At 40.0% G+C, this 12,330-nt stretch overlaps 1 protein-coding gene and 1 non-coding gene across 3 annotated transcripts; both read left to right on the top strand.

The window, feature by feature from the left end:
• The first annotated feature begins 780 nt into the window (after positions 1–780).
• On the top strand, positions 781–10,241 carry LOC112261529 (microtubule-associated protein RP/EB family member 3). 2 transcript variants are annotated; one of them, XM_024436934.2, is made up of 7 exons: positions 781–1,005; positions 3,035–3,164; positions 3,506–3,651; positions 5,228–5,429; positions 6,502–6,644; positions 7,939–8,091; positions 8,362–10,241. In XM_024436934.2, exons 2-7 carry the CDS (start codon positions 3,044–3,046, stop codon positions 8,428–8,430), a joined length of 834 nt encoding a protein of 277 aa, XP_024292702.1. In that variant the 5' UTR covers positions 781–1,005; positions 3,035–3,043; the 3' UTR covers positions 8,431–10,241. The 2 variants fall into 2 exon arrangements, with proteins under 2 accessions (XP_024292702.1, XP_024292703.1); XM_024436935.2 differs by having other exon boundaries at positions 794–1,005; positions 5,228–5,384.
• Positions 10,242–10,752: 511 nt separating this feature from the next.
• trnaa-agc lies at positions 10,753–10,825 on the top strand. The gene has a single exon. It is a non-coding gene; the product is annotated as a tRNA-Ala (tRNA).
• The last annotated feature ends 1,505 nt before the right edge of the window (positions 10,826–12,330 follow it).

The raw sequence follows: 12,330 nt of genomic DNA, 5'->3' as shown, positions 1-12,330 counted from the left end.
AAATCGGGTAATTTTGTATAAATGTATTTAAATTTGAATCGTGCCGCTTCTGGGGGATTCTGGTAAGATGCCGGCAAAGTTGGCTGAATTCCGGTAGACGGAAATGGCGCGATGTACTTGGGCTGATTCTGGGCAGTCCTTCATTTTGATTCTGGGCAGAGTCCGACACCCGATTCTGGACCGATTCAATCAGTTCCGGCCCCCCGGAAGAGTGACGCTTCTTGGCCAATTCCTCATTGCTAGTATAACAGTATTGCTTCCGTCCCTCTCCTCGCCCCTACCTGGGCTTGAACCAGGGACCCTCTGTACACATCAACAACTGACACCCACAAAGTATTGTTACCTATCGCTCCACAAAAGCCTAGTAAGCGAGCACCCTGCAAACTAGCTAGCCATTTCACACTGGTTACGCTAGCTGGGATGTTCGCGAACTCTTCCCCTAATCCTAACTTTAAGCTTGTTAGCTAACCCTTCGCCTAACCATAACCCTAAACCTTTTAGCAAACCTTTCCCCTAACCCTAACCTTAAAGCCCATTAACCTAACTCATAAACTTAAATGTAACCCTAACCCCTAGCCTATGTATGTAAGTAACCATTAGGTTCTCGGATTTACGTACAGAATAATACGAAATGCGTTGAGATCAGGTTGCAGCCGTACCACACGTTTTCAAATCCTTTCGCCCTCTGACACACAGTAATGATAAATAATGGTGTAACAGCCTACAGTTTTCTTGACATTATGTTTTTATTATTGTGATAGGCTCACTATTTATTTTGGCGGGACGCCGTACCGGACCGTACCGCCTTACCTTCACCCATGGGGTTAGTGAGGTTTACGGTAGGGACGTCCCAAATATCCCAGATAGCACTGATGAAGTAGTGGGGGCGGGCCGTTACTAACCAGTGCACGGCGCAGGAGTTCTGGCAACAGCTACAGCGGAGGATTGGAGCATAGGAATACTGCCAGCGAAATAACAACAGAGAAAGATAGCTCTCGGAATACAGTGAGTAATGCATGTTTTACCCAAACACTGCATTTGCCTTAGCAAATTATACATTTTATGCGTGCCTTTTGCATTTTTATGGCATAATATGGTGCCTCTTATCCATTCAGTGAGGATATTTCGTTTACAGTGACAGCCCTCTACTCCGAGAGGCCTGCAGAGGGGGCCCGGCTCCTTGGATAGCAACTGTAACATTGCAGGGTTTTGTTTCTTTACACCTAATACAAATAGGGCAAATGTATTCTTCTCTGAGCATGCTATAAATGATCAATTTACTGCGTATAAATACCGAATAAATTAATATAATTTGTGAACCTTATATAGAGTGAGATTGCGCACCGTTCTGTAAAGGCCTAGAATAGAATAGGATTTAGAGACGAGAATAAAATTGACTCCTCCCACGGTAGTGTCTGTGGTGTTTATAGTTGCTTGTAATTGGGCTTTTATTACAGTAGAATAGTCATAATTGTGTTATAAACCCAGGTGTTAATAAACCTTTTACATACAGCCCTCTATAAAACAGTTAACAGAGGTGGAGTAGGCCTATACTGTCCGTAATAGGCTACAATTAGCCTACCTAATTGTGCGGCCACCTGGGATTTTGACAGATAGGCAGGCTAGTGCTATTCAATGCACGCTCCTCGGAGGTGCAAGTATTGTATATCGCTATGCAATCATGTATAATGTTTCTGAGAGCAAGGGCAGGAATGGGAAAAGAGCTAGGCCATTCTCCTCTGCCGGCACAGACTGATCATTCATTAATATGAATACATTATACTCCCATAATTTAAACGTCATACAAATATGTACAGTGTAAGTCTAACCTTTCTACATTCAACTCGTTACGTTGGCTAATGCCTTTTGTTTTTCATTTCCAAAAAGGTGATGATACTAGTCTATGTTATTTATTTTGATCAGATCATACATATGTCAAATACATGGCCACTTCCTCTGCACGTATCCACAGATCCTGGGTCAGGTGATAGCCACGAGAGAAAAAAAAAATCTGATTGGTTATTATCAGTGACATCAGTGCTAGTGATTTCTCCGTGGTAATAAGAGCGATTGTTGTTTATGCATTTAATATGTTGCTGTCTATCTGTGCTGCTAGGAAATCAAGTACTAGGAAATGCTGTCTTAACTGAGAGGATTATTGTGACAAAAGAAGATGAAATGTTCAAAATAAATCACTCCTGCAAACATCAAACCAGCCCAGATGGTGTAGTGTTCACTTCAACATTAGGCATGCATTAGTTTCTATTTACATTCCTGTTTTGTAGTGAAACAAATACATACCTGTAGTCAAGGCTGTAGTGTAGACCATGTCAGAGCAAATTTTGGAACAAAGCCCTCATTGCTGATGTTTTGTGACCCTGTGAGGAACCCTGATGGTCTCTTGTCTAACAAAGTATGAATTCCTTGAATTCTTTACAATAGATCCCTGAATTCCTTCTATTTTGAACCACAAAAGTCCTTTTATGTTTTGCAGCACTGCTATGGTATGCTATGGAGTTTTCTTAAACGCAGCCCAGTTGAACATCTTTGCAATGTTTTTTGTTTGGCAGTGAATGTCAAATTGGGATGTCTTTTTCTTCATGTATAAAGTGTGGCAGTGAATGTCTAATTCTTGTCATGTATTTTCTTTCTTTAGGTATAGAAGATGGCAGTGAATGTCTAATTCTTGTCATGTATTTTCTTTCTTTAGGTATAGAAGATGGCAGTGAATGTCTAATTCTTGTCATGTATTTTCTTTCTTTAGGTATAGAAGATGGCAGTGAATGTCTAATTCTTGTCATGTATTTTCTTTCTTTAGGTATAGAAGATGGCAGTGAATGTCTAATTCTTCTAATGTATTTTCTTTCTTTAGGTATAGAAGATGGCAGTGAATGTCTAATTCTTGTCATGTATTTTCTTTCTTTAGGTATAGAAGATGGCAGTGAATGTCTAATTCTTGTCATGTATTTTCTTTCTTTAGGTATAGAAGATGGCAGTGAATGTCTAATTCTTGTCATGTATTTTCTTTCTTTAGGTATAGAAGATGGCAGTGAATGTGCACGCCACGTCTGTGTCCTGTGACACCCTGAGCAGACATGATATGCTGGCCTGGCTCAACGATTCCCTACACCTCACCTACACCAAGATAGAACAGCTCTGCTCGGGTAGGTCTCCATTCCTGACTTGTGATTGCGTTGTGCCTCCAAAGTTCTCTATTTTCGGGTTTCTTATCTCCACCTAGAGAACATACGAGTTGTTCTATCATCTCCAAAATAATGTAAATGAATGGGTCCTTTCCCCTATCCCTTTGGGAAAATCTGGTTGAAATGACATCATTACACTGGTTATAATTTGGTTATAATCATGGCATCCTTTCAACCAGTTTTACCTGCTGGGATGGACCTCAAGTCCTCACCAAACCCATTCAAATAATGAGTGGAGATGAGATTTGAATTGTGTTGTCTTATACCAGTATGCACTTTTTCTCCTTTTGTTTACCTTCTAGGTGCAGCGTACTGTCAGTTCATGGACATGCTGTTCCCAGGCTGTGTCCTGCTAAAGAAGGTTAAGTTCCAGGCCAAGTTGGAACATGAGTTCATACACAACTTCAAAGTTCTCCAGGCTGCCTTCAAGAGGATGGGAGTCGACAAAGTCAGACTATTATCTATTTGTCATCATCTATAAAACATTACAAGTCAGAACGTATTCACACCCCTTGACTTTTTCCACATTTTGTTGTGTTACAGCCTGAATTTAAAATTGATAACATTTTGATTTTGTGTCACTGGCCTACACAGAATACCCCGTAATGTCAAAGTGGAATTATGTTTTTAGACATTTTTACAAATGAAATGTCTTGAGTGAATAAGTCTTCAACCCCTTTGTTATGGCAAACCTAAATAAGTTCAGGAGTAAAAATTTGCTTAACAAGTCACATAATAAGTTGCATGGACTTACTCTCTGTCTGCAATAATAGTGTTTAACATGATTTTCGAGTGACTACCTCATCTCTGTACTCCACACATTCAATTATCTGTAAAGTCTCTCATTCAAGCTATGAATTTCAAACACAAATTAAACCATAAAGTCCAGGGAGGTTTTCCAATGCTTTGCAAAGAAGGGCACATATCAGTAGATGGGTAAAAATATATATATATCCCTTTGAGCATGGTAAAGATATTAATTACCCTTCTTAACTCAGTTGCCAGAGAGAAAGAAAACTGCTCAGGCATTTCACCATGAGGCCAATGGTGACTTTAAAACCGAGTTTAAATGCTGTCATAGGAGAAAACTGAGGATGGATCAATAACATTGCAGTTACTTCACAATAAAATAAGGAAGCATGTACAGAATACAAATATTCCAAAACATGCATCCTGTTTGCAATAAAGTACTAAAGTGAAACTGCAAAAAATGTGGCAAAGAAATTTACTTTATATTCTGAATACAAAGCTATTTTGGGGGCAAGTTATGTTTGGGGCATATCCAACACAACACATCACTGAGTTCCACTCGTATTTCCAAGCAGGTTGTGGCTGCATCATGTTATGGGTATGCTTGTCATTGGCAAGGACTAGGAAGTGTTTTTTAGGATGAAAATAAACAGAATAGAACTAATCACAGGCAAAATCCTAGAGGAAAACAAGTCTCAGTCTGCTTTCCAACAGACACTGGGAGACAAATGCACCTTTCAGCAGGACAATAACCTTAAACACAAGGCCAAATTTACACTGGAGTTGCTTACCAAGACAACATTCAATGTTCCTGAGTGGAACATGGGGTATTGTGTGTAGATGGGTGAAAAATGCATCTATTTAGGGCTCTAGTCAACCTGTAAAGCTGAAGTGTTACAGTTTCCACAATAGAACTGTAAAGGTCATTTCCGATTTAGCCGACATATGCAGCAGTTACCGTGAATACAGTCTCCGCTAAAGTGGGAACATTGCCTTTAAATTTCAGTTACGCTGTAAAGCTGAACATCCGCGATGCAGACTCAATAGAGACCTTAATCCATTTTGAAGTCAGGCTGTAACACAACCAAATGTGGAATAAGTCAAGGGGTATGAATACTTTATGAAGGCACGTATCATCATAACAAAAATAATTTGTGTCTGAAACAGTGGTTTATCGTACCCATTTTCCCTTGATTCATTCCTTTGTGACTTCCGCCAGCCTCTAGATTTTCATCTCTCAAAAATCTTTCAAATGTTTATTCTCATTCCTACAGATAATTCCTGTCGAGAAGCTCGTAAAAGGAAAGTTCCAGGACAACTTTGAGTTCGTACAGTGGTTCAAGAAGTTCTTCGACGCCAACTATGATGGGAAGGAGTACGACCCTCTACAAGCCAGACAGGGGCAAGACATGGCTCCCGCCCCCAATCCAGGTGATCACTTTTCCCACAGACCAAAGAGAACTCATGGTCCTCCAGGTAACCCCAAAATAATGGTTATATCTCTTCTGAATGGGATTGGCTCGCTGATTGAGCTTTGGATGGCTCAAAACACGCACAGCGCTCTGCAAGCAACTGGTCTGTTTGTGCATGTTCCACTGGATGATATCTCTGGGATGGTCATTTCACAGGCTAGCGTTTTAGAAACAGTCAAGGAAAGGTAGCGCTGTCGGAATTCTTGTGATCTTCACAGTACCCTTCTAACACAAATACATTATTTTCCAATTTATAAATAAAATTGTTCCAGTTATTCTATATTGAGCGAATTGATCATTGGGGCACCCCTTTGGGACCCTTTGTACTAACAGAGATGTTTTAAGCCTTTTTGTGCATCATCTTTTGGTATTAAGGTTGAAAATAAATCAGCATCGGTTCCTGAAATCAGTAATATAGCTAGAGTGTGTTACACTACCGGCGCAACATTTTGCTATGCTTACAACATGGGTTCTCGTTGAATCACTATAGTAGTAGTATCCATGGCTTTGATCGCATGGGGTGACAAACAACAAGCATTTGTTTACTATGTTTGCTAGTATTTACTACTATTTCTACTACTTTTAGTTTACAAATATTTGTTGAATAGTATTTTGTTGACATTTACTGTGAGTATGGCTGGGTTTCAATCCAAGGCGCATTACAGAGCAGTGCACTAGAGAGCCCTCAATGTGCCCTTTAAAGGCCTTTTCCCCCGAAGTTTGCGTAGATCACGTTCACTGTAAATTACCTTTAAGAGTCTGTTATAGTGCGCTGCTCAATAACTCGCATTGGATTGAATCCAGGCCTAAATGTTCTAACAGTAAACCTGCACTGCAACACTAAGGACTCCAATCAGTACTCAGTACGTAATCAGTACCACGGAAGTTCAGCGTTGCAGCCTGGTTGAAATTTAAAGGCAATGCTTCTGCGTTTAGCAGAGACTGCATTCACGGTAAACTGCATATGCTCCAGATGTCGGCTCAATCGGAAATGACCTTTACATTTCTACCTCACAATCGGTAACGCTTCAGCTTTACAAAACGAATAGAGCCCTAACACCATCTGATCATTCCAGGCCCCCAGAGGATGTCGCCCACAGTGCCCAAGATAATGCCCGCGCCCCAGAGGGTGCTGAACACCACCGTGCATGTGAGGAAGACCCCGGCTCTGGCGCGGAACGGGGGCAGTGACGTGGAACTCATGGAGCTGAATCAACAGGTAGAGTCCCAGGGAGGGTAAGGAGGCCTTACTCTACATTGGAGAAGTAAACTCTTGGGCCATACTAATGTGGTATTGACAGTATTCAATACGAATGACGGTATCCTGTGTTAGTTTCCCCTCCGTTATCAGGTTTTATTTACTGCAAGTAGAGTCATGCTTAGCCCTGAGACTTGGCTGTAGGCTACATCCATGCTCTGGTCTTTGTAATGTGAAGTGTGAGTGTAAGTTCACACTAGAGTTTGTATCCTAATTTTTGACTCAGTTGTGACTTATCCAAAAAAGAGGAGGATAAAAAGGTATATTTCATGCATATTAGAAAACAAAATGTAAGTTTAGGTCAAGTATAGTAAGCATGTAACTAACATAAGTTTGTAGTACTCAGTGAGTACGACTGAGTACGACGGTGTATTTGGAAAGTATTCAGACCCCTCGACTTTTTTTCACATTTTGTTATGTTACAGCCTTATTCTAAAATGTATTAAATTGTTTTTTCCCCCTCATCAATCTACACACAATAGCCCATAACAACAAAGAAAAAACATGTTTTTAGATTTTTTTTGCAAATTTATTAAAAATAAAAAAACTGAAATACCTTTTGCATGTCAGAGCAAAAACCAAGCCATGAGGTCAAAAGAATTGACCGTAGAGCTCCGAGACAGGATTGTGTCGAGGCACAGATTTGAGGAAGGGCACCAAAACATTTCTGCAGCATTGAAGGTCCGCAAGGACACAGTGGCCGCCTCCATTCTTAAATGGAAGAAGTTTGGAACCACTTAAGTCTCTTCCTAGAGCTGGCCGCCCAGCCAAACTGACCAATCGGGGGAGAAGGACCTTGGTAAGGGAGGTGAACCCAATCGAACATCTCTGGAGAGACCTGAAAATAGCTGTGCAGCGATGCTCCCCATCCAACCTGACAGAGCTTGAGAGGATCTGCAGAGAAGAACTGGAGAAACTCCCCAAATACAGGTGTGCCAAGCTTGTAGGCTCATATCCAAGAAGACTTGAGGCTGTAATCACTACCAAAGGTGCTTCAAACAAAGTACTGAGTAAAGGGTCTGAATACTTATGTAAATCTGATATTTCAGTTTTTTTTAATCAGTTTTCTTTATCATTATGGGGTATTGTGTGTAGATTGATGAGGGGAAAAAAAACAATTTAATACATTTTACAATAAGGCTTTTACGTAACAAAATGTGAAAAAAGTCAAGGGGTCTGAACACTTTCCGAAGGCATTGTACATCGACCTTTTTATTCCCCATGTGTTTGACACAACCTTTTCTTGTCTGTGTAGTTGATGGAGCTAAAGTTGACAGTGGACGGACTAGAGAAGGAAAGAGATTTCTACTTCAGTAAGCTGAGAGACATTGAGCTGATCTGTCAAGAACACGAGAGTGACACCAACCCTCACCTCTCCAGGATCATGGACATTCTCTACGCCACAGAGGTACCTGTCACAATCCAGACATATACAGTATAATTCATTGTGTTCATATACCTGTACATCATTGGTCACAACACTGAAACTGAATAAAGAATAAGCTTCTTTTTTTTAACTAGAGATGCTACAATAATCTACGTGTAGCCCTGAGCTATCCTTAATTGGATCTATCCCCTCTCATGTATCAAATATTAGGGGTTGTATCAAATATTAGGGGTTGTGGGTTATCATCAACATACACTGTAAATCTGATAATATCTGTGTTTTGTGTTTCAGGACGGCTTTGCTGCTCCAGATGATGACGAGATTGATGAACAGGCCCACTTGGACCAGGATGAATACTGAGCCTGTTATACCTTCTGTCCATATCCCCCCTCTCCCTCGTCTAAACTCTTATGTCCATCCATATTCACCCTCTTTATGCCTCTCTCCTTTGTCCCTCTCTCTGTTTCTCTCTCTCTCTCTCCTTTGTCCCTCTTTTTGCACACTATAAATACCTCTATCCTGTCCCTGTTCTCTCTCTCTTCTCCTCTCTTCATCTCTCTTCATATTTATATATGTTTGTCTTCCCCCTTCCCCCAGGCTATCTACTGTACATACACCTCTACTTCTCAGTATCCTAAGCTACTCCTCCCTCCCCCCTCCCCAATGACACAGTAGAGGCAACAATAACAGAACATATCCTAGTCGTTCCAGCATGGCACATAGTATAACACAGAGAAATGAACAAAACCAATGTGATATTAATGGGGATGTTAGGCCTACACAATTCATTCAGAGTTGTAAATATGATTTTTTAATTTAATTTAAAGGAATGGTTTTGAAATAAGGTAATTGTCAGAATGCATTTGTTAGTTTGTTTTTTGGTTTGACTCGTGCTTTTTGGGTTTGTTCCAGAGTATAGAAAGCACCTTGTGCATGTTACTGTATGACAGGTTACCCGTTACCACAAGAGTCATACTTAGACTCTAACAAAATGGTCTATGACAACAAATTGTATTTCATTTGTCAATACTTTCTTATTTACTGATTTGATTTAACAAATAGTAGAACAATTGATGCAAAATGTATGAATATTAAACAATGCTGTCATTTGTGCTGATGGCAGTGAAACAGCTTAAGAAGCTTTTTTTTTTAGTTGATGGCATGTGGTAACATCAAGGGAAAACACGTGAAAAATGATCATTTAGGGCATAGGATATGATCAATGCTCTTTGACTGTACTCATTCTTGATTAGCTGTATCTGAGCATGAGGATGTTATAAATGGACAGTGAATAATGGGCAATATATTTGTCAACTATTTTATGTGTAGATTTTGTCTTCAGTCAGAAGTGTCTGGTTAAATGCCATGGTATTTATTATGTATGATGAGTTTGAACTTCATTTGGTATTAACAATACCTGAGGTACTATGTAGGCTGACATTATGGCAGTAAAATATTTTTTTACATTTAACTGTAAAAATGTGTTATTTGAAGCTGGAATCCGTAATGGTGAAACTGACACGTCTGTTTGCCATATATACAAAAATGCCAAAAAAGAAGTTACTTCAAACAACGAACACTGTTTTTTTTTTCTCCACGATGCTGGATGCTCCTCTCCTCCCTTTCATAATTACAACAATAACAAACGTGCTGGGGGAGAACAGTGGTGCTGTTTTCCCATATGTGGATTTCAGCTTTAAAAGAGCCCAAAAAAATAATGATTTACTTTGATTTGATCATATCACATTTCCGCTGCTAATTTTGCTGTGTTTGTACTTTTGGTTTGCTATAATATATTGCTCAGCTGTGGTCTTCGGAATTGCAGGTTGAGTTTAGTGAACAGTGAAGTCGGAGTTACGTCCCAAATGGCACCCTATTTCGTGTATGCCGTGCACTACTGGTCAAAAGTACTGCGCCATATAGGGAATAGGGTGCCATTTGGGACACACAGAGTTAGTTAGGGGTCTATGACCAGTTCAAAATGATGCTGGTCGTCATGAGCATCATAAGAAATATAAGTCATTTCCCCTGTACTACTGCCTTTACAATGCAAACAGCCATCTGCAATAGAATTTGACCTGCATTCTCTCTCGCGCGTTGACTGCATACCATTGTTTGCATAACTCTCATCTCTTTGAGTTTTAGTAACTAAATAAACGATTGTGGAATAAGCTGTTCTAATATTATTGTTTATTTCTGTTTAGCTACAAGATTGTGTGCACAGAAAACCTTAGAAGGGTGGGGCCCCACTTGGCCCCCTATGGCAGTGAATCCCAACTTTTTTTGGTTACTGTACCACCAACTGGATTTTGCTCTGCCCGGAGTACCCCTGAAGTACCCCCTCATTTGCATTTTACTAGTAGGCCTATGGCAAAGTACCCCCAGCAGTCCTAGTACCCCTAGTTGGGAACCACTGCACTATGGGCCCGACTGTCAATGATTAGGGCCCAGAAAAGACAATGCATTTCCATTCAACGACTGTAGAGGGCAGTATTGTTCCACACAATGTGTTGCAGTGGTAAAATGAATTGTATTGTTATATTTATTTCGTAGATCAGTCAGAAACATCCATGTAGAAAGAACATGGATCTACAATTTCGATTCTACCAATACAGGCAATACTGGAAGTATAACACAACAGCAGCAACGTCTTATATTGTACAAGCGATAGTGCACCCATCCGGGGGATTAGCTCAAATGGTAGAGCGCTCGCTTAGCATGCGAGAGGTAGCGGGATCGATGCCCGCATCCTCCATACTTTTAATGTTTTCGACAGAAGTCAATGTAAGTGCGCTTATTATGAGTTTATTCTCTTAATGTAAATAACATAAAATATCTAAATCAACCTTTAGAACTGAGAGATTGTAAACCTACGAAACTTTTTTATCAATAGGTCCTTTCTTTTGGTGGTGTGGTGGGTTAGGCCTACAGACAATACAAATATCAGTAAATAGACTACATATTTAATAGATTTAATCAACTTCTTAATTCAATACAGTATTGTCAATTCAAATAATTATGTTTGCAATAAAATAAAGCTAAGATCATTGGAAGTGAATTGGACATAGATATGCTCATGGCAGCTAGTGTAATATTCTGTGGCCAGTAAGTTAAAACTATGTGTTACAACTAAACTACAGTATCATGTCAACTCTATAACTTTTGGAAGTAGGCCTAAATACACATCAACACACACAAATTGGCTGCAGAGCATAGGACTAGTGAAGGAAGTCAAGCATTTTTCCAGTAGCCATAAGGGACTGCACAGCGCTGTGTTTGCCTATCAAGGCACACCAAATAATGCCCTCCATTGAAATCATAGTAGGTTATACATACATAGGTCTATGTGTAGCAGATTTGGGTTAAAATACTATATAAAATCTATCAAATACTACCTAGAGCAACAGATGGGTGGGATTTAGAGTTTGACTATTTTATTGGTCCTTGAAGACAAGCAAAGCATTTTGAAATGATTTTAAATAGTATTTGAACCCAGGTCTGGTGTGTAGGGCTGAAACCTAACTGCGTATTGATATCGTAGACCGTTACAGACAAGAACACCCTCTCAGACATCAAGTGGAGTCTCAATGAGCTGCATTGTACAATGTTTGCTTATCAAGGTACACCAAAAAATGCACTCCACTGAAGACAAAGTAGGCATGGCATTTAAAACATGGTAGGCTATACATGGTAGGCTATACATACGTCTGGCTATGATTTTGGGCAAAGGACACAACCCTCTCTCTCAGACACCCATTAGTTTCTTGGCCATGTATCCGGGCATGCTGTAGATGAAGAGGCCCAGGACGAGCACCAGCAGCAGGGCCACCACTAACTTGATCGTGAGCCAGAAGTACTGGTTGCAGATGAGGTTTTTGATGGCTTTGAAAGGCATGAGGAACCATAGGAACGCTGTGTCTGGTCGGCTGGAGGAGAGAAAATACGGTTGCTTGGTTACCGCTTGACTGCAGTAAAGTTCATGACAGTAGAATAGTTTGTGGTACAGTGAGTTATAACGCATTGTAAGACCTGACATAAGCATGTATGACACCTTAATGTCTTATAATAATCTCATGAAGATCCTGACTAAATATAAGACATTTTTAGTTGAAATGTTGATACATAATATTGATGCATCATTTCTTACTAAGATATATTTGAAAACACTTGAGATTGTATTGGATTCTGATGTATTGGATTCTGATGTATTGGATTCAAATGTATGGAGTGACAAAGAAAACAGGATCAGTTATTGTCCTT

Source organism: Oncorhynchus tshawytscha, linkage group LG11, assembly GCF_018296145.1.
Source record: "Oncorhynchus tshawytscha isolate Ot180627B linkage group LG11, Otsh_v2.0, whole genome shotgun sequence".
In the NCBI taxonomy this organism is placed as follows: Eukaryota; Metazoa; Chordata; class Actinopteri; order Salmoniformes; family Salmonidae; genus Oncorhynchus; species Oncorhynchus tshawytscha.
This window is presented reverse-complemented; position numbering and strand designations above follow the sequence as displayed.